Source organism: Myotis myotis, unplaced genomic scaffold (genome assembly GCF_014108235.1).
Source record: "Myotis myotis isolate mMyoMyo1 unplaced genomic scaffold, mMyoMyo1.p scaffold_m19_p_9, whole genome shotgun sequence".
In the NCBI taxonomy this organism is placed as follows: Eukaryota; Metazoa; Chordata; class Mammalia; order Chiroptera; family Vespertilionidae; genus Myotis; species Myotis myotis.
This window is the reverse complement of record NW_023416401.1, coordinates 85,062,037-85,081,780: the sequence shown is the minus strand read 5'-3', so window position 1 is coordinate 85,081,780 and position 19,744 is coordinate 85,062,037. Positions and strand designations below refer to the sequence as shown.

At 44.8% G+C, this 19,744-nt stretch overlaps 1 protein-coding gene across 7 annotated transcripts in view; it reads left to right on the top strand.

The window, feature by feature from the left end:
* Positions 1–14,926, top strand: part of ZNF217 (zinc finger protein 217) — a 40,572-nt gene extending 25,646 nt beyond the window's left edge. For all 7 annotated transcript variants that reach the window (XM_036321937.1, XM_036321934.1, XM_036321938.1 and 4 more), the window contains 5 exons: positions 672–2,407; positions 6,903–7,019; positions 8,134–9,696; positions 11,097–11,228; positions 12,860–14,926. In XM_036321937.1, the coding sequence (XP_036177830.1) occupies positions 1,021–2,407; positions 6,903–7,019; positions 8,134–9,696; positions 11,097–11,206 (3,177 nt within the window). In that variant the 5' untranslated portion in view covers positions 672–1,020 and the 3' untranslated portion in view covers positions 11,207–11,228; positions 12,860–14,926. The remainder of the gene's footprint in view (positions 1–671; positions 2,408–6,902; positions 7,020–8,133; positions 9,697–11,096; positions 11,229–12,859) is intronic.
* Positions 14,927–19,744: the final 4,818 nt, after the last annotated feature.

The following is a 19,744-nucleotide window of genomic DNA, read 5'->3' as shown; positions in this document are numbered from 1 at the left end:
TCCTTATTGGACAGGAAGCCTTCCCTGATGCTTGTTGAAGATAGAGAGTTGTCAAAAGCAAACTGGGATTGGGCAGTGGTTTGGGGTATACAGTATCCAGTGAACCAGAATTTCTCATGGTTCCCTTGGCCAAGATGAACCACCATCTTGAGGTGTTCTGTATTTCTTGAGGGGAATTTTAGGAAAGGTCCCTATTTTGTGTGTTCGACCTGTGTAATCCCCTAGTGTGCTTTCAGGCATGTGTGTTTCTTGTCTGTTCTTTTGTATATAAGACAGTTTGAAGCTCTGGCTTTTAAAATTTTACCTTTCTTTGTCATCTTATTCTTATAGTCTCTAGATTTGTAGAGGCTGTTTATAAATATACAGATGTACAGTTCAGTGACATTTTAGATGTATTATCTGAATTGGACAGTTTCTATCCTGAAACTGCACAGTTTGGATTTAAACCATTAAAGCACCATGTTTTAAGTTTCCTAACTGGATGGAATTCTAGTGATGTAATAGGTGTGCTGATTGGATAAATGAAATCGTTATTTAATCAACAAGCTTGTTTAACAGGCTGGCGCTGTGTTAAGTTATGCCTTCTCTGCTACATGGAAAAGGTCCCTGTGACCATGCACCCAGCCCTCTCTTTCGGGCCGTAGCTAACCCTTTCTGTTTTCCCCCTCTAGGTTTTGGAAATCTTGTCTCCAGATTGCTGGAATTGACTGGCTCAACTGACTCATTCGCTCTCAGTGGAGACAAAGAGAAGTAATGCTTTGTGCTGACTCATATTTGAATCAAAGCATCGCGGAAAGAACCAGTGATACTCTGCCATTGAGCTTCCTAAGACTTCTGAAGATAAGAAGTTAGAGGAATATACATTTTCTTTTGAACTTTTATAACAAATATTTGCTCTAGTTTTGAAGCCCAGGACTGCTGGGGGTGTGAGTGACAAGTATTACAAGTGGCCTTATTCCAAGTCCAGAAATTCCTCAGCCAGATTCTTATTTTATACACAGTCCTGAAGTGACAGGAAACATGCCAACTCAGTCTCTCTTAGTGTATATGGATGGACCGGAAGTTATTGGCAATTCTCTTGGCAGCCAGATGGAGCTAGATGATGCCATGTCAGTAAAAGGGACCACCACTGTTCCTTTCAGAGCCACGCAAGAGAAGAGCATCATCCAAATCGAAGGCTACACGCCCTTGGACTGCATGTTCTGCAGTCAGACCTTCACCCACTCTGAAGACCTCAATAAGCACGTGCTGCTGCAGCACCGGCCCATCCTCTGTGAGCCCGCAGTTCTGCGTGTGGAAGCAGAGTATCTCAGCCCTCTGGATAAAGGCCAAGTGCGAACAGAACCCCCCAAGGACAAGAGTGGCAAAGAGAATGAAGACCTGAGCTGTGAAGTGTGTGGGCAGACGTTCAGAGTTGCGTTTGACGTGGAGATCCACATGAAGAAACACAAGGACTCTTTCACCTATGGGTGTCACGTGTGTGGACGGAGGTTCAAGGAGCCCTGGTTTCTGAAGAACCACATGCGAACACACAACGGCAAGTCGGGGGCCAAGAGCAAGCTGCAGCAGGGCTTGGAAAGCCCAGTCACCATCAACGAGGTTGTCCAGGAGCAGGCTGCGGAGAGCATCTCCTCTCCTTTCAAGATGTGCATGGTTTGTGGCTTCCTATTTCCAAATATAGAAAGTCTAATTGATCACAGGAAGATGCACACCAAAGACACGGCTTCCGGTGACAGCAGTCCCCAGGCAGACTCTCAGCAGACGGGGATGCCAGCCCCTAGAGACGAGTTCCTGCAGTTCTTAAACCTCAGACCCAAAGCTCACCCTGAAACCGTGAAGCAGCCCACCAGATGGATACCTCAGCTCGACCCATTCACCACCTACCAGGCCTGGCAGCTGGCCACCAAGGGCAAAGTCGCCGTCTGCCGGGAGGTGAAGGAGCAGCCCGGGCAGGAAGGGAGCACCGACAACGATGATTCGGACAAAGAAGAGCTTGGAGAAATCTGGAATGGGAGTAAAAGCCATCCTGAAGGTTCTGGAAAGTCCAGATCCAATAAGAGCGGTTGTACAGGCCTAGCACAAGATAAGGAGAAGCCTAGACATGCCAACGGTGAAGTGCCTTCTGGGGACGCGGACCCCAAGTTGTCCAGTAAGAGTGAGAAGCCCACGCATTGCTCTGAGTGTGGCAAGGTGTTCAGAACCTACCACCAGCTGGTCCTGCACTCGAGAGTCCACAAGAAGGACCGGAGGACAGATGCTGAGTCGCCCACCATGTCTGTGGACGGCCGGCAGCTGAGGACGTGTTCTCCAGACCTAGCCGGCACCCTGGATGAAAACGGAGCCACAGATCGAGAAGGAGGCTCTGAAGATGGATCCGAGGACGGACTTCCCGAAGGCCTCCATCTGGGTAAGCTGCGTGCTGGACGCGGCCCTCTGAGGGCACGGTCAGCTCAGGGTCTGGGCAGCTCAGGGTCCGGGGCCTTGGAGTCCAGGCTATTGGGATACCACCCTGTCGAAAGTCACTTGACCCCCTCTGGGTTGAGTTAAAAGACCTATCTATCAAGGTTTCTTCCTGTTCTGAAAGTTCTGGGATTTTATATTTTGCTAATAAAGGACACACATTTTATCATCTTGTGCATCAGCCTGAAGTGATGCTTTGTAAGGGGTGGTTTTGCCCCAGAGCAGTGGTCGCCAACCTATCGGACCTCACGGACCACCGGTTGGTGACCGCTGCCCCAGAGGACATCTGGCAGTGTCTGGAGACATTTTTGGTTGGCACAACTGTGTGGGGGTGTGTGCTGCTGGCACCCAGTGGGTGGAGGCCAGGTACACTGCTACACATCCCCCAGTGCACAGATGTCCCCACAACAGAGAAAGATCCTCCCAAACTCAGTAGCTCAGGGTTGAGACCCTGGCTTTTGCTTAACTTTTTTTTGGCATTCCTGATCTTACCTATAAAAATAAGATACCCTTATGCAGTAAACTTCCCTATCTGTCAAGGCCCAGCTCTCATATGTTTATTGCAAATGGATTTCCAGTGGTGACAAGGCACTAGGAATGATGGGTAACCAGAGTGAGAATACTGCACACCACTTGGTGTGCCTGGTATCCCGTCCTTTGTGTCTGGGGGTAGTGTTCATTAAGTTACCTCAGAAATAAATGTGTCTGTAAAATACAGGGCATGTGAACACACCAAAGGGGTTCTCAAGCAATCTCATTTGCTCTGCCAAGTTTCTACTGTGCTAATGACATTTAATATGGGAACCGGAAGCTGCTATTGAAGGCTGGTTAACAGGTTGCTGGAGTCCCAGTGGACGCTAGCCAGGGCAGAGGACTCCACCTGTGGGGAGCCTTGTCCACCCTCTCTTCTCCCAGAGCTTCTCATCCATTTGACCATATTTTGCTTGAATAAAGAATTCTGCTGCTGGAAAGCAGTTATAAAACCCAGCAAGTGGATGATGAGAACATGAGTTAGTTTTAGAGAAACGTTATCATTTAGGAAAGTGTTTTCAGTTAAAACAAATGCTGCCTTTTGTTGTAACTTGACTGGATGTCTGTAAGATGTCTGCGCGTGAGACCCAAGATGAGTTTGACCAGATAATACATGGGACTTGCCATCCTCTTTTAAGCTTGTGCCTGGTTCTTTTTCTGATCACGTGGTAGATGTGAGAACTGTGGTTTTCATGTCAGATATTTAGACTGCTTTGAGTTTCCTGGGATGCAGGAAACCTAGCACTTAGAGAACTACCATCTTCAGTGTTCAGAAGTCCAGAAAATACATTATGGTGTCTTAGTGACATCATAAAAACTTTAAACCCAGCCCTCTAGTCTTCTAGGTGGTGTCTTTCAGAGTTGGTTCTGTTCAGGGCCATGTGATCATTGGGAAATAATGAGGCTCTAGAGATGCCCCAAAGCTCCGAGAGGAATGAAATGGCCTGTCCATGTTCTGCCAGCAGGTGGTGTGGGCAGAAGAACCTGGTGGAATGTCAGTCAGTGTGGCTAAGTGGTTGAGCATGAACCAGGAGGTCACAGTTCAGTTCCCGATCAGGGCATGGGTTGTGGGCTCGATCCTCAGTAGAGGGTTTGTAGGAAGCAGCCAATCAATGATTCTCTCTCAATTGATGTTTCTACCTATCTCTCCCTCTCCTTCCTTTCTCTGAAATCAATAAAAGCATATTTTAAAAATTTTAATTAAAAAAAAAAAAAAAAAGAACCTGGTGGAAAACTTGGGCTTGGTCGTCGGGCAACTAGAATACCCATTATAGCTGGGAGCGCCAAGACCCGGGTTTAGTCTGGTTCTGCCACTGCATTGTTTTGTGGCCGATTATGTGTTGCTTAACCTTTCTTTGCCCTGATTTCCCTGTTTGCGAAATTGGTTCATCGAAATTTTCCTCGTCTTTCACCTCTCAAGGATGATTTCCACAGCTTGCCTATAAAAAGTTCAGTCCTTAAAGGACAGCACTGTAAAATCAAAGGTGATGCTAAAAAGAGCAGGAACCAGGTAGATGGGGACATTTCATGTCCTTTCTGTTAGAACAAAGGCATTGCCTAACCTTTTGGATCTGATGCAACATACCATAAATCCTGACACATAGTTGGAAGTAGGAAATTGCGATTAAGGTACCAACCCAGCAACAGACTCGGCTAGTTGAGTGTGATTGTAAGGAGAGCTAGGTGTTCTGTATGCGGGGAATTGTTTTTCCTAGATTTATGAGACTGGGGCAAAAGTAGGCTTGCAGTTGTGAGTTGTGACAGACTTTATTCTTGTATTTATTAATTACTGTATTTTCCATTTGAACAGCTGTAAACCTACTTTTGTCCTGCCCTGTATTCTGATGATGCCTTCTGGTCTAGATTGAGTTTACTATAATTTATTATCAACCTGGCTTTCTTTAGATTTATTTATTTTTTTGTTGTTTTAATATGAGAAGAACGGAGAAGAGAGAGAGGGAAATATCAATGATGAGAGAGAATCATTGATCAGCTGCCTCCTGCACGCCCCACATGGGGGATTGAACCCACAACCTGGGCATGTGCTCTGACCGGGAATAGAACTGTGACCTTCTGGTTCACAGGTCGACATTCAACTAGTAAGCCACACCGGCTGGGCATAGATTTACTTTTAAGAAGATCCAAAAGCGAAGTAAATAATTCATTACAAGTTTTTTTCCAGCTTTTAGAAGTGGGTTTAATAATAGTTCCTGTGATTACCTTTTAAAGTCCTTGTGGCACCTTTTTTTAGATCCAGGGTTGTCTCTGCCATGTTAGCACACGTAGAGGTGTTCAGAGGTTAAGCGGTGGACACATTTTTCTCAGGGGAACTTAGGGTGACGGAGTGTACGGTCCTGTCTTTATTGTACCTGGAGGCTGACTGAGGGTTGGCTTGTAAGCTGCTTTTTAAAATCAGTGAGCTATAAATAATCGAGAATGTGAAATGTGGAAGGAGCAGGGGAGAGAGAAGCCTTTTAGCTGGAAATAAGTTTTTTAAGGCAAAATGACGAGGCTACTTATGCTAAATTTTAATAGTTGTCCCACTCATCATATTGTAATGTTCGTAAGATGAGCTCTACAATAAGAGGACATTGAGCTAAAACTTAACCACTCATTTCTGGGGGAGCGGGTATTTTTACTGCAGCACATAATAATTGTCTTTTGGAGGGCTGGCGTGATATTTAACGATCCTTTAATTATGTGTCCCCAGTTGACCTTTGCTCTGTTGCCTGTAAGATACACTGTCCTGATCATCCTGTCCAGATTGAAGTGTAAAGTTTAACGCATTGTAATTGAGGACAGGTTTGACTTGTCAGCTAGATTGTGGTCATGTGTGTGCTGTGGACAATACAATCTGCTTTCCAGAACGTTGCTAAGTGTTGACAAACTTTCCTAGGTGGTTGCTGATGCCAAACCTTTTATTTTCTGTGAAGATTAAGTTGTGATTGCTACCCTCTAGTGGTAACTTGCCCAATCTTAAGATAAAAGTCTATTTTCCCTGGTGGTTGGGAAAATTGGTGATTTATATTGGCTGTTTTCTAAATTAGACTTGCTCTGAAGAAGCTGGTTGTTCCAGCCGTTTGTGTAGGTCCGGCTCCAGCTGGTTCGATCCTGCTCACTCTGCCACGTGGAGAGGGCTGCCTGCGCATCTGGCTGTCAATGATCTTTCCCTGATTAGCAAATGGAAAAGTCAGTCTTTTTTTAAAAATATATTTTTATTGATTTCAGAGAAGAAGGGAGAGGGAGAGAGAGAGAAACATCAGTGATGAGAGAGAATAATTGATCGGCTGCTTCCTGCACGCCTCACACTGGGGATTGAGTTTGCAACCTGGGCACGTGCCCCGACCAGGAATTGAACTGTGACCTCCTGGTTCCTAGGTCGATGCTCAATCACTGAGTCACGTCAGCTGGGCAGAAAACTCAGTCTTTAACAGTAAACTGCTGCAGTCCAAAAACCTACCCTAAACAAACAAAAAAACTAAACACGTGCTTGATATAAAACCGCAGACAACCTCAAAACATTTGGTGTGTTTTTAGCCTTTTTGGTTTACCCAACACTAATATAAAAGTTATTGTATGGCCGAAACCGGTTTGGCTCAGTGGATAGAGCGTCGGCCTGCGGACTGAAAGGTCCCAGGTTCGATTCCGGTCAAGGGCATGTACCTGGGTTGCGGGCATATCCCCAGTGAGGGATGTGCGGGAGGCAGCTGATCGATGTTTCTCTCTCATCGATGTTTCTAACTCTCTATCTCTCTCCCTTCCTCTCTGTGAAAAATCAATAAAATATATTTAAAAAAAAAAAAAGTTATTGTATGCTTTTTGAAAAATGTTTCTATCAAGACAATTTCAGTCAACTTGCCGTATTGATGTACTTGAGCTGTCTTTTTACGTATTTTTGTTTCTGCTTTCAGATAAAAATGATGATGGAGGCAAAATAAAGCATCTGACATCCTCAAGAGAATGTAGTTACTGTGGAAAGTTTTTCCGTTCAAATTATTACCTCAATATTCATCTCAGAACGCATACAGGTAAGGAACTTTTTAGATTTCCTTAAAGGATGTATTAATCAAAAGAATTACAATGTGCTTTGTGTCTGATTTTTGTTGCTGTTCAGATAATCTGGTAGGTCCTTGGACTAGTTTAAGAATAAACGTAGCATGCAAGTTGCAGCTGTCATGTTAATACTTTCAGTATCATTGTAACTTGAACTATAGTTCCTATTTTGAAATTAGTTTCCTGTTTAGTTTCTGATTACCATATTCTCTCATTTTCAAACCTCTTTCATGTGTTTTTAAAAAATTTTATTTATTGATTGCTTTTAGAGAAACATTGATTTGTTACTTCACTTATTTATGCATTCTTTTACTTTTAAATTGAACTTGTTGGGGTGACATTGGTTAATAAAATTATAGGTTTCAGGTATACAATTCTACAACACATCGTCTGTATATTGTATATATATTTAACATCCCAAGTCAAGTCTCCTTCCATCACCACTATTCCCCCTTTACCTTCTACCTCCCCATTCCCTTCCCTCTGGCAATCACCTTCCTATTGACATTGGTTGATTCTTGTATGTGCCCTTTCTGGGGATCGAAACTTGAAACGTTGGCAAAGTTATCAGGACAATGCTCTAACCAATGAGCTACCCAGCCAAGGCCTTTAATGTATTTTAAGGTCACAGCTTCTTTCTATTTTTATAGTGTAGAATGAAACGGGAATATATTTTACAGTTTTTTCTTTAGATTATAGAAGCAATTGTAACAGTGGGTAGGAAGCTGCCTGCACTTGAATTTCATCTTTTCCTCTCACTAGCTCTGCAACTTTGGTCAAATGATTGACCTGTTCTGAGCCCCTGTTTTCTGAGCTGTAGAGATGGGATAATAATATTCACTTCCATAGGGCTATTATGAAGGTTAGAGAAGTATAAAATGTTGCTATTTTATTTTAAAAATTAAGACGTATTCACATGTTCAAATACTCAGTATAGTAAGCGTGATAAAGAAACACCTCATGAGGACCCCTGGATATGAAGATTAGTAGATGGAGAGGGAAAAGGAAAGAGCCCTGTATTCTGTGTGATAAAGATCTCTTTTGATTTTTTCATAAACTTCTGTAATATGGTAGTGTTTCTTGTTTTAGGTGAAAAACCATACAAATGTGAATTTTGTGACTATGCTGCAGCCCAGAAGACCTCTCTACGGTATCACTTGGAGAGACACCACAAAGATAAGCAGGTCGATGTGGCCGCTGAGGTCAAGAGCGAAGGGAAAAACCAGGAAACGGAAGATGTACTACTCATCGCCGACAGTGCGCAAACCAAAAATTTGAAAAGATTTTTCGATGGTGCCAAAGATGTGAAAGGCAGCCCACCTGCCAAGCAACCTAAGGGGATGGCCCCTGCCTTTCAGAATGTTCTGGGCAGCGCTGTCCTCTTGCCAGTACACAAAGATACTCAGGATTTCAATAAAAATGCAACTGAAGGTAGTGCTGATCAGCTCGGCAGACACCCAGCCCCTGCTTATTTGGACGTGTTAAAGAAGAGACCAGCGCCCGAAGCTCAGGCTATCAACCTCGCTCACAGAGCAGAAGTGGCTGCTCCGCCTCATCCTCACCCAGACGCCACTGCCGCCCACAAGGCCGAGGTTGGCCTCAAAGAGAAGGCAGAGGTGGCAGCAGACAGCAGAGTGAAGCCCAGCATGGACTGTCAAGAGAAACCTTTAAATTTATCCCTCGGGGCACTTCACAGTTGCCCAGCAATTTCTTTGAGCAAGAGTTTAATCCCAAGTATCACCTGCCCATTTTGTACTTTCAAGACCTTTTATCCAGAAGTTTTAATGATGCATCAGAGACTGGAGCATAAATACAATCCCGACGGTCACAAAAACTGTAGAAACAAGTCTTGGCTTAGAAACAGACGCACTGGCTGTCCACCAGCTCTACTGGGAAAAGACGTGCCTCCCTTGTCCAGTTTCCCCAAGCCCAAGCCCAAGCCCAAGCCCGCATTCCCAGCCCAGTCCAAGACCCTGCCGTCCGAGAAGGGGAAGCCGGGTCCCGCAGGGCCAGGCAAGGCCCCTCTGGCCTCAGGGACTGACTCTAGCACTTTAGCCCCCAGTAACCTGAAGTCGCACAGGCCACAGCCCAGCATCGGGGTGCAGGGGGCTTCAGCCGCCAGGCAGCAGCCCTCGGAGATGTTTTCTAAAAGCGGAGTTTCTCCTGCCCCGGAGAAGACCAAAAGGCCAGAGACGAAGTTCAAAGCCCCGGTGGTCTCCGTGTCCCAGCCCTCGAGCAGCAGCACCATCAATGGCTCGGCTGACTTCTCGGCCAAGCACGACGGCCTGTGGGCGCCCGCGGGAAGAGACTACTTCTGTGGCCGCAGCGCAGGTGTTGCCAGCCCGGAGCTCGGAGAGCCGCTTCCCAAGCGGCCGAAAGCCGGGCCTGTGGTCCTGGATGCGGAGCAGCCTGGGCCCCACTACCGAAGGGTCCTTGACCTGCCCAAGTACACGGTGGGCCGCGGAGCCACAAGGCTGCTGCCCCCGGAGTACGCGTTCCCGCCGCCGAAGGTGCTGCCCGCCAAGCCGCGGTTCCTGGCATCAGGCGAAATCGACTCCGCCAATGTGCTGACCTTACACACGCCCTACAGCGGGCCCGGGGCGCTCTACACATGCACCCCTGCGGGCTCTGCGGCTGGCGCGGCGCTGGAAGGTACTGCCCAGCCAAGTTCAGCTGTGCATTCTTGTGGGGGTTCCTCCCGGGGACAGAGTGGGGGGGAGGTGTCTGACAGTGGGGTGTTCCTAGGTTTGGCAATGGTTTGTGGTCCCCAAAGCTCAGCCCTCCAGGGTATGGTCTTATTCCTGAGTATTGACTTTCTCTTGCTGATTTAATCTTTCTGCCTTGTGGGGGTGATCATCAGAAAGGCTGTTGAGGAACCCTGACCTGACCCTCTCCTGCTCTGAAATCTCAGGTGCCTTTTGGCCCTGGTCACCTCCCCCATCAGGTCTTTTCCTCCCACAGATGTGGTGTGCCCAGCACTCACGCCCAACCTACCCTGGGATTTGAGACTTGGGGAACTTCTGCCCACATCTTACCACCCCTCCTAGGCTGTCAGCTCCTTTAGAGTGGAGCACGCATCTTGGAGAACTTATATTGCCTGCAGCGCTCACGTGCCCCCACAAGGGAGGCCAGGGGTAGGGAGTAAATGCTACCTGACGACCTTGACCTGTCAGGAGCAGACCCTGTGCGAACTGCTCTTAAACAATCTTTTGAGCAGTTTTGATGTCAGGACTAATAGAATTATATTGCCTACTTAGTCCTTGGGAAATACTAAGAGAATTTCAAAAGTGCCAGTACTTCCTCATTTATGTCAGTTGTTAGCTTGTAGATAACTGGTGCTCTCCCCATGGGAGTGTGTTCAAAGCCTCGGCTTCCTTTTGGCAGTGCTTCGCGGGGGTGTCTGCCTGTGAAAGGGTAGATGAGAGTGTCCTGGGCCTGTCCCGCTAACCCTCCTGCAGAATGTAAGCTCAGTGCTTATTAATGTCAGATTATGGATTGTGTATGGTGATAGTACCCATCAGGGGTAGCTTGATGTGAATTGATCGCTAATTAAAAAACAATTGCTTTCCACACTGCAATGATTTTAAAAGTTGCGATGAAATATTAATTTTTGTTGCCTTTTGATTAAATGTGCCCATTTTCCCCCCTTACACTTAAAGCAGACATGAGTCAAAACTTTGTCTTTACTTGATGAGAAGATACATGTTGCAAGTAGAGTCCTTTTTTAAATGAGTGGTTTTCTCTTCCACAGTTTTGGTTCTTGATGGATTTAGCTTTAAAGTATCTTATGCTGCCTTTTTTCTTCTGGCTTTTTAGTTCTTTCTACAACAGCCAGGACTTTGAGGATTTAGCTTTAGTGACCTAAGATCCTGTGGTAACACATGTCCTCCTGGCTCTTAAAGACGCAACGGACTGGTGGCAACGGACTGGTGTGCTCCGATCACATTATCAGTTAGGAATTTAGAAAATTGACCTCTGACAGCCCACCCACAACTTACCTAATGGCTTAAACTGAATTCTAAATGCCCTTTTACACTTTTTTTTTCAAACAGGAAAAAGGCCTGTGTCTTATCAACACTTATCTAGCAGCATGCTTCAAAAGAGAAACTATGAGAATTTTATTGGGAATGCACATTATCGGCCAAATGACAAGAAAACTTGATTTCCTATTTTGGGGAAGAAAGGTGAGCATATATATAATGTATTGATTTTGTTTAATTGAAAATAAGCCATCTAGCTTTGCCAGTATAATAGAAAGTAAAATTGCTTTTCATTTTCGTTTAAAATTTTTTTTAGGTGTTTTATTAAAACTTAGAGTGCTCAGGAGAGAAACAGTAAGATAGCAACTGAAAGTTAGTAAGCAGTTACTTTGTGGTAGGTAGGCATTGAATGTTTTATAAACATGGTTTTATTTCATCCTTCTTCCAGCAGGTGGCGGTAGGTCAGGCATCAGCAGACTGCTCTCTGCTTGTTTTTGTCAGTACAGTTTATTGGCACCAGGCCATGATATTGTCTGTGGCTGCAGAGTTGGGTAGTTGTGAGTGGAACAGATTATTACTGACAGATTACTTGCACTGTGCACTACAGCCCATCAGTAACAGTACAGGCTGACTGTCCTGTCTGTCCAGCACTGGCCTTTTTCTGCATCCTCCAGACTTTTAGAGAGAGGAAGGGAGAGTGGGGGGAGAAAAGGAGGGAGGAGGGAAGATAGAGAGGAGGAGAGGGAGAAACATTGATGTGAGAAAGAAACATCAATCGGTTACCTCCAGTATACACCCCAACCAACTGGGACTGATCCTGCAATTGGGGCATGTGTCCTGATAGGGAATCAAACTGGTATCCTTTCGGCACATGGGAGGATGTTCAACCAACCGAGCCACAGTGGCCAAGGACCTGCACCCTCTTGTCAAACAACCTTTCTGATACTTCAGGACCAGCTCACATACCATTTCTGCAAATGTTTGCAGAGAGCCAGGCTGCTTCCCCAGGTGTGTTGCCTCTGCCAGTGTGGTTCATGCCCTTTTCTGCCCGTCTCACCTAGATGTCTAACTCCCACCACTAGCTGAGCGCCAGAGGAGAGTCCTTTGTCCAGTGCCTAGCCCAGGGGTGGGCAAACTTTTTGACTCGAGGGCCACAATGGGTTCTTAAACTGGACCGGAGGGCCGGAACAAAAGCATGGATGGAGTGTTTGTGTGAACTAATATAAATTCAAAGTAAACATCATTACATAAAAGGGTACGGTCTTTTTTTTTTTTTTTTTTTTTTTTTTTTTTTTTTTTTTTTTTTTTTTTTTTATTTTATTCATTTCAAACGGGCCGGATCCGGCCCGCAGGCCGTAGTTTGCCCACGGCTGGCCTAGCCCATAGCCGGGACTGTCATTGATAACTAGGTAGATGTTGAACAGATAATGTTACAAACTTTTTATGTGCCTTCTTGTGGACGGAGGTTACTCTGAGTCACTTGTTTTGTTAATGACTCCTGGTCTGTCCATACATTTTCCTCTCAAACAGTAGAAAATTGCAGAGTTTGTTGGAGTGGCAACTGGCTTTGCAGACTGAATTCACTGATGTGAATTCTGAGTCTTGGTTCATTCCTCTCCGCCGAATCAGTGAAATAAATACCAATGACCATGGAAGTTGTGTGGCTTTATCTATCTATTTGTCTGTCTCCCGCTACTTCCACTGCAGAGTTCAGGCTCCAGCGCACACGCAGGGCTCGAGCTCTGGTGGTTCTGTTGGTTTGGTGCACTTAGGGTTGTTTTTTAAACCCGCCTCCGTTTTATCGCAGTCACTCTTTACACCTTTGTTTCCCTTAGGTCTTGATGGATGTGTGCTCCATGCAGTTGAGTCAGTTCATCCTTCGAGAAAGTGAGCGGTGAAAGCTACTGAAATAAGCTGTGACTGTACTGTACATACGCGCAAGGAACACTACGTGCTGCAAAGTGGTTCTGTTAACTTTTGTACCAAATAGCAATAAAAACTATAGTTGGAACAGTTGAGTTGTATACAAATGGAGACGGGAAATCTCTATTTTGTCCCTGAATAATATTTTTTTTTTAGAATTGACCAAATAAGCAGAGTTTTTGCATACTTGAGCGCTGCTGAAAAGAATCATTTGCGCTGGGGGTGGGTGGGGAGAAAGTATATAATGCTTGCACCTCAGGTAAAATCTGTACATATATAAGTTGTACCTGCTTGTTTCAGTACCCTGTGCATCCTTTTCCTCATGTAGCTCCTCACTCTGAGCAGATCCTGCTATTTGTGCTCTTTCATTTAAGATGTACGTTTTAAAATTTTTGATGATTTGTATTATGTTAAATTGTCCGCAGTCTGTTGTCTTAAAATTTGTTAATGGAAGTATTGACCCTCTGTGAATATTGCTGCATATGTCGAGGTCAGCTACTCCGATTTGGTGCCCTGTTATCACAAATGTCACGGTGTCGCCGAGGAGGAGCAGCTCCACGGTCCCCTCTGGGGAGTGGGTGTCTGCGGGCAGCGCTTCCTCTCCGAGCAGCCAGCTGCCCGCACACGCACCAAAGTGTATGTGGAGCTACTCAAATTAGTCTCCTCTCAAATGAATCATTTTTGTTGGCAAATTCAGTTTTTTTAGGTGTTTGCTTAAATTAGTAGATAAAAAATGAAAACGCTAAATTATACATGATACAGATATTGGAAGCAATTTTCAAGGAAATTAAAGTTTGGGGGAAATTTTTAGGTTTGTATTGGAAGTAAGTGCGTCTGCATTGGGGTCAACAGTGGGCATATTCAGACACGTTGGTTCTGAATAAGAACTTCTGGCCTGAGCCTTCTGGTAACCGGGGAAGAAGTGGCCTGCTTCTAGACTTCAGTTGTCTTCCCATTTTTGATTTTAAAGTAACAGCGTTTTCTCAGTACACATGCAATTTGGGTTTTAAAGAGAAAAGAGCCACCAGTTGGCGACTGGATGTTTTAAATTCCCGCCCCTTAATTTGCAGTTTGTAGCTGAGTTCTCCAGCAGCCCCTGGGTTTAACATTTTACTCAGAAAACTGTTTGAAAAATAATTTTGCACTGTTAATGTTTCTTGTCTTAAGGGTAAAGTCCTAAAAGAATCTTGATTTTTTTTTTGTTTTTTTTGTTTTCATTATGCAACATGAACGAGAAGTCTTAACTCCCGTGTGACAGACAGGGAGACCGGCCTGAGATCAGTCTGCTGGCCTTGCAGCGAAGTGCTTCGTATCAGGAAAGCGTACACTATTAACCCCTTTTCCTGTTCACAAGCTGAGCCATATGTACATAATCTAGATTTTTGTTTCCATAGTTTTGCACTTTTATAGCCTATTTTTGAAGATTAACACATTTGCGAAGATGATTGACTTGATCATTGCTAATCTGATGAGTGTTACAGAAAGCTTGCTCTGACTATAAGTGTAAATCTTAAAGGGGATACATCATAGTAGAGGGCTGAAACTTAAATCTTTATTTAAAAAAAATCACCAAATCTATGTGAAAACAAGTCAGTTCGTGTTATGCTGAAATTATGGGGGTTTTCCTATTTCTCCTTCCTAACCACATTTCTAAAAGTATAAAAATACCAGTTTTTTTTTCCTTTTTCACAGCCCTTGTATTCCAAAATATGTTGTTGTTATTATTTTTGTCCATCAGTATTAACTATTGGGATACTACTGGTTTTGTATGTTTTTTTCCTTTGGGACAACAGTACATATAATAGAGGTACAATCTGTTGGATTTTTGTTTATGTATTTATTTCATTCCAGTTTGATTTATTTTAATTGTTGATACATAAGTTGTCAAACAGTAGATGTTACTTGTTTTATTTATGATATATTTCAGCTTAAAGTTATGTTATTATATGTGGATGTAAATATAGATTTGGTGTTTTGCAGTCTTGGTTTCTGGTCTTTATTGTGTTCGGTTTCCGATTTTGTTTCATTTAACTATTTATAAACAATTTTAAACAGACACGATAGTAGCGAGATTAGTATAATGACTACCCTCATCCTGAGCAACATTTTGTGTCTTTCTGCGCCTCCGTCCCTCTCCCCCCAGCTTTCTAAAGCAAATCTCAGACTGATTTAATTTCATCCCTAAAACAGCGCTTTTTATGATCACGTGGCTGAATGGCCAAGGTTCCTTGAGCCGGCTGCCATCTCACAGCTCGGAGGTTCACTCAGGGTCCCAACAAAAGTTTAGCTGGTCTGACCCCCCTGGGCGACATTTCATCTAAGAAACTGGGTCCTTGGTCCTACGCATTCTTGTTTGGGTTTCTTGCATACTTGTGTGTGGTTTCCTCTAACCTGTTTCTCCAGCCTCTGTATCCTATGAACTGGTCACTTCAGCTAGAGGTTTAAGGTAGACTGGAGCTCAGATTGGGGGGGAGGGGCTATGGACTTCTGTGGCGTCACTACTGGACACATATAGCATGGGGCTTTCCAACCTGTAGTGGTAAGTTGGGCTGGTGGGTTCAGAAGTCCCAGTGAGCAACCTGTATCGAATTTCCCATCAACCTTCCTCCTCTGGGTTTTAGCAACCCTTGAACGTTGGGAATGTCACACAAGGTGATTTTGTAATAAAGTCTGTCATTCCTTACGCATTTGTGAGTTGGACTCCTGTGAAGACCTCACTGTGGTTTGGTTCCCCTGACAGCTTAAATGTAAAGGAGTCACCAGATTGGGGACCAACCAGCATCTTCCAGACACGACTGCCGGATGGACTTTGGACGCTCAGTCTCCTGTCTCTGGCCAACAGGCTCCTCTAAGGTGGCTCTGTGTTTGAGTTTGAGACAACGGTCTGAAGGCCTCTTAGCTTTTTGCTATGAGACTTTTTGGGTTCATCCTGAACACTTGAGATGCAGACCTGGAGACATTTTCCACGGACCCTGGGCTCCATCGATGGGAAATGGTGATTGCGAACAGTCATCTGGGGAGAAGGGGTGCATCGTCGGGTTGCTTCAGCTCCGGAGCTGAAACAATGTATTTTCTTTCACAAAACACCTCAGCTCTGCTGGTTTTGCTCGGTTGGTTGGGCGTCATCCCCATACACCGGAGGTCACTGGGCTGCAGGCTTGATCCCCCAGGAGAGGGTGTGCAGGAGGCGGCCAGTCTGTTTCTCATGGATGTTTCTCTCCCTCTCTCTCTCAAATAACATTTATTATGGAAGGAAAATACCTCTTTAAGATGATGCTTTTTTGTTGTTAATCCTCAGCTGAGAATATTTTCCCCTTGATTTTTTAGGGGAGGGAGAGACAGAAATGTCAATGGAAGAGACACATCTTGATTTCTTATTTTGTTTTTCTGAAACCCTGGGTTTCTGATGACATGATAACCTACTTTACCTTACTAAAGGGTGCCCCAAAATTCACGCAAGAAGTAATTTTGATAGGAAACACAGGTTTATAATTAAAAATTGTAAATTTTTTATTGATTCATAAAGTACACAGTATAGGGTTATATATGGAATAGCACATCGGGTAAATGGCCTCCACGGCTTTGCTGGCACATACGCAAAGCCGTGGTCTTCATGGGTCTTCATTGTCCCTGCTCCTGGGCCATCATTGGTACTTGGTAATGCTTATCCAATTGAAGGGATTGAAATCAAAGGGCAACAGATACTAGAATCTGATTCAATAAACCAAGTAAAATTAGGCTTTTATTTTTTGTTGTTAATGCTCACGCAAAATTCAAATCTTGCGTGAATTTTGGGACACCCTTTATATGTAACAAATCCTGATGCCGTTATTATTGATAACATGATTACATAAATGAAGTTTTCAAAAAAAATTTTTTTTATATAGTTTTACTTGTTTATAGCAATGGTTCTCAACTGTGGCCCCAGACTGGCAAATCATCACCATGGGAATTGGGTAGGCGTGCAGGTTATCAGCTCGGCCCAGGCCTGCTGAATCAGGGGCCTGGGGTGGGGCCAGTGTTATCGAGTCTCCAGTGCTCACAGGTCTGCTCAGGGGGTCCCTCTAGGGGACAGTCGTGGTAGAGAGTGAAATGACCTGGGAGGTATGGCAAGGTCAGATTCATTGCTTTCCATCTTTAGACACTGCTTTACCTCCCCCTCCTTTTTCAATATAATCTTGCTACGTAAAACATGCTTTCACAGTCAAACTCTAAAACCAGGCGTGTTCAGGGATGTCTAGCTCTCCATCCCCTCACCCTGTTTCCTTTCTTCTATAAAGTAACCATTTAAAAAAATGTTTTTATTGCTTTTAGTGAGAGAGGAAGGGAGAGAGAGAAACCTGAATGAAAGAGAATCATGGATCGGCTGCCTCCTGCATAGTCCCTACTGGGGATGGAGCCCAAAACCCGGCATGTGTCCTGACCGGGAATCAAACTGCGACTTCTTGGTTCCTGGGTAGATGCTCAACCACTGAGCAACACCGGCTGGGCCCAAAAGTTAGTTTTTGATTTATCCTTCCATTGCTTCTTTTTGCAAGGATAGGTGTTTGTTCCGGTCATACCTAGTCCCTGCCCACCTCACGTTAGCACAGCTGACAATGGCTGCTTCATTTTTCCTTGAGGAAAGAGCACACGTTTCTCTTGAAAATCAAATGACTTCCAAAGAATCTCATTGGTTTTGTTTACTCAGCAATATCATTGAACTTGTCCTGCGTGCTAGGCGCCTGCTGTTGTGGGACCTGCCTCCAGGAGCCAAGTTCCGATTCCTCCCCTCACGGAGCTGCCATTCTGATCCCACCCGAGGGGACAGGCTGGGGCAGTCATGGGCGGGTGGCCAGGCCAGTTTCTAAGCAGAGACCTAAAGGCTTCTCCCCCTTCTGTTCGTGATGGCAGCCACAGACTTGCTTTTCCTTCTGGAAACTTCTAAGGCGCCTACTGTCAGCAGGTGCTCCTGCTGTTTTGAACCTGGTGACACTTTTATTTTGGATAAGCCACACCTGAGGACTCACGTGTCCCCTACCCCCGGGCCTTTCCAGCTCTCGTCTTTGGCCTCAGTTTCCTCCTGGCACTAGCACTGCCTCCATTGGCCAAGGTGAGCTCCCCGAGGCAGGGATTTATGTTATCTGTGTATCTCCTGGGCTTCGTGCAGGGCGGGGCACTCGTAATACTTGCTGCTGGGACGGGTGGAAGTCCAGCATTATCTCCGCATGACCTCCTGCCTTTGAGAGTATTTGCTAAGTTACTCCACGGAAGCAGTCCCCCTACCATAGCCAGAAACAGACCGAACCCCCAGCACGGGGCCATTTATTATTCTCTACACACCCCAAGTGGAAGGAGTTTTCCTGACAAGATGGTGAGGGGTGAGCAGGTGTTTTAGAAGAGATGAAGGTGTGTAGGAACTAGAGATGTTTTGCTGGTTGATTTTTTCCTGGGTGTGTGTGGGTGGGGAGGCTGCTGTGATAATCAGATTACAGGAGATTAGAGGTAGAGGCACACCGTACTTTATTCACTTCAATACTGCCTGTTGTGTTTTTTTTTTTTGAGCAAGTTTATCAGGGTCATTTTACCGACAGGCTCATGATGCTTAGCATTTTTTAGCAATAAAGTATTATTATTTATTTTTCATTATGTGTCCTGACTGGGGCTTGAACCTGCAACTTTGACATACTGGAATGACGCTCGAACCAAATGAGCTACCTGACTAGAGCTAAGGTTTTTTTGTTGTTGTTGTTAATCCTCGTCCCAGGATATTTTTCCATTGATTTTTAGGGAAAGTAGAAGAGAGAGGGAAAGACAGAGAGAAACATAGATGTGAGAGAAACACATCAACTGGTTGCCTCCTGCACAAGCCCCAACCAGGGCTGGGCCAGGGAGGAGCCTGCAACCGAGGTACATGCCCTTGACCAGGATCGAACCCAGGACTCTTTGGTCTGCAGGCTGACGCTCTATCCACTGAGCCAAACCGGCTAAAGGCTAAAGTATTTTTTAATTAAGGTGTGTACTATGTGCCAGAGACAGCACAGAGGACTTACATGCAGTATCTTAAGGCGGTGGTTTATTCTCACCATTTTACAGATGAGAAAACTGAGGCCCACAGAGGTGAAGTAACTTGCCCAGGGCCAGTAAAGGGGTTGAACGAGGCCTGTGCTTTCTATGTCTTAGATAGGTAGCTGGCTACAGGTCATACGTGAGAGGTGGATAGTTGTAAAAGGTGGATATTTTGGTGAATTTAGCAGAAGCAGTAAAGTGGATTTGATTACATTTGGAACCCAGCCCTTCTCTGGTCATGAGGAAAGTGACGAGCACGATACACTTCTGTCCAATTGCATGCGAGAGGGGTGTTCTGGGAGATAGTCAATAAATGAACCTTTTGAATAATTCAAGACTATTTTCCCCAATAGAGCTAACTAACCCACCAGACCACAGACATTACAATACAGGAAAGTGTTAAATAAACTTTGCCACAAGGCGGCGCTGTTCCAAACAAACTGCATTTACTAGTACTTGTCCCACCAGCTTTGGTATTCAACTACTTGGGACACATTTTCAAAGACAGAACATTTGTGTCATTTCCAATGCTACAGGAAATATGAGACTCCATGAAAGCGATTTTATTGAAATATTTAGAGTTTTTCTAGTTCGACTTACCAGGAGCTGGCCTTTACTTTCATTACCTAATTTGCACTTACTGATTGAAACGCTGAAGTGAAATGATACCACTTTCATTTGGTATTGATTTCCGGTAATGCCCCAAGCCCCGCTTTAATTTTTTGCTGGCTTCTGAGAGACAGCAGGGA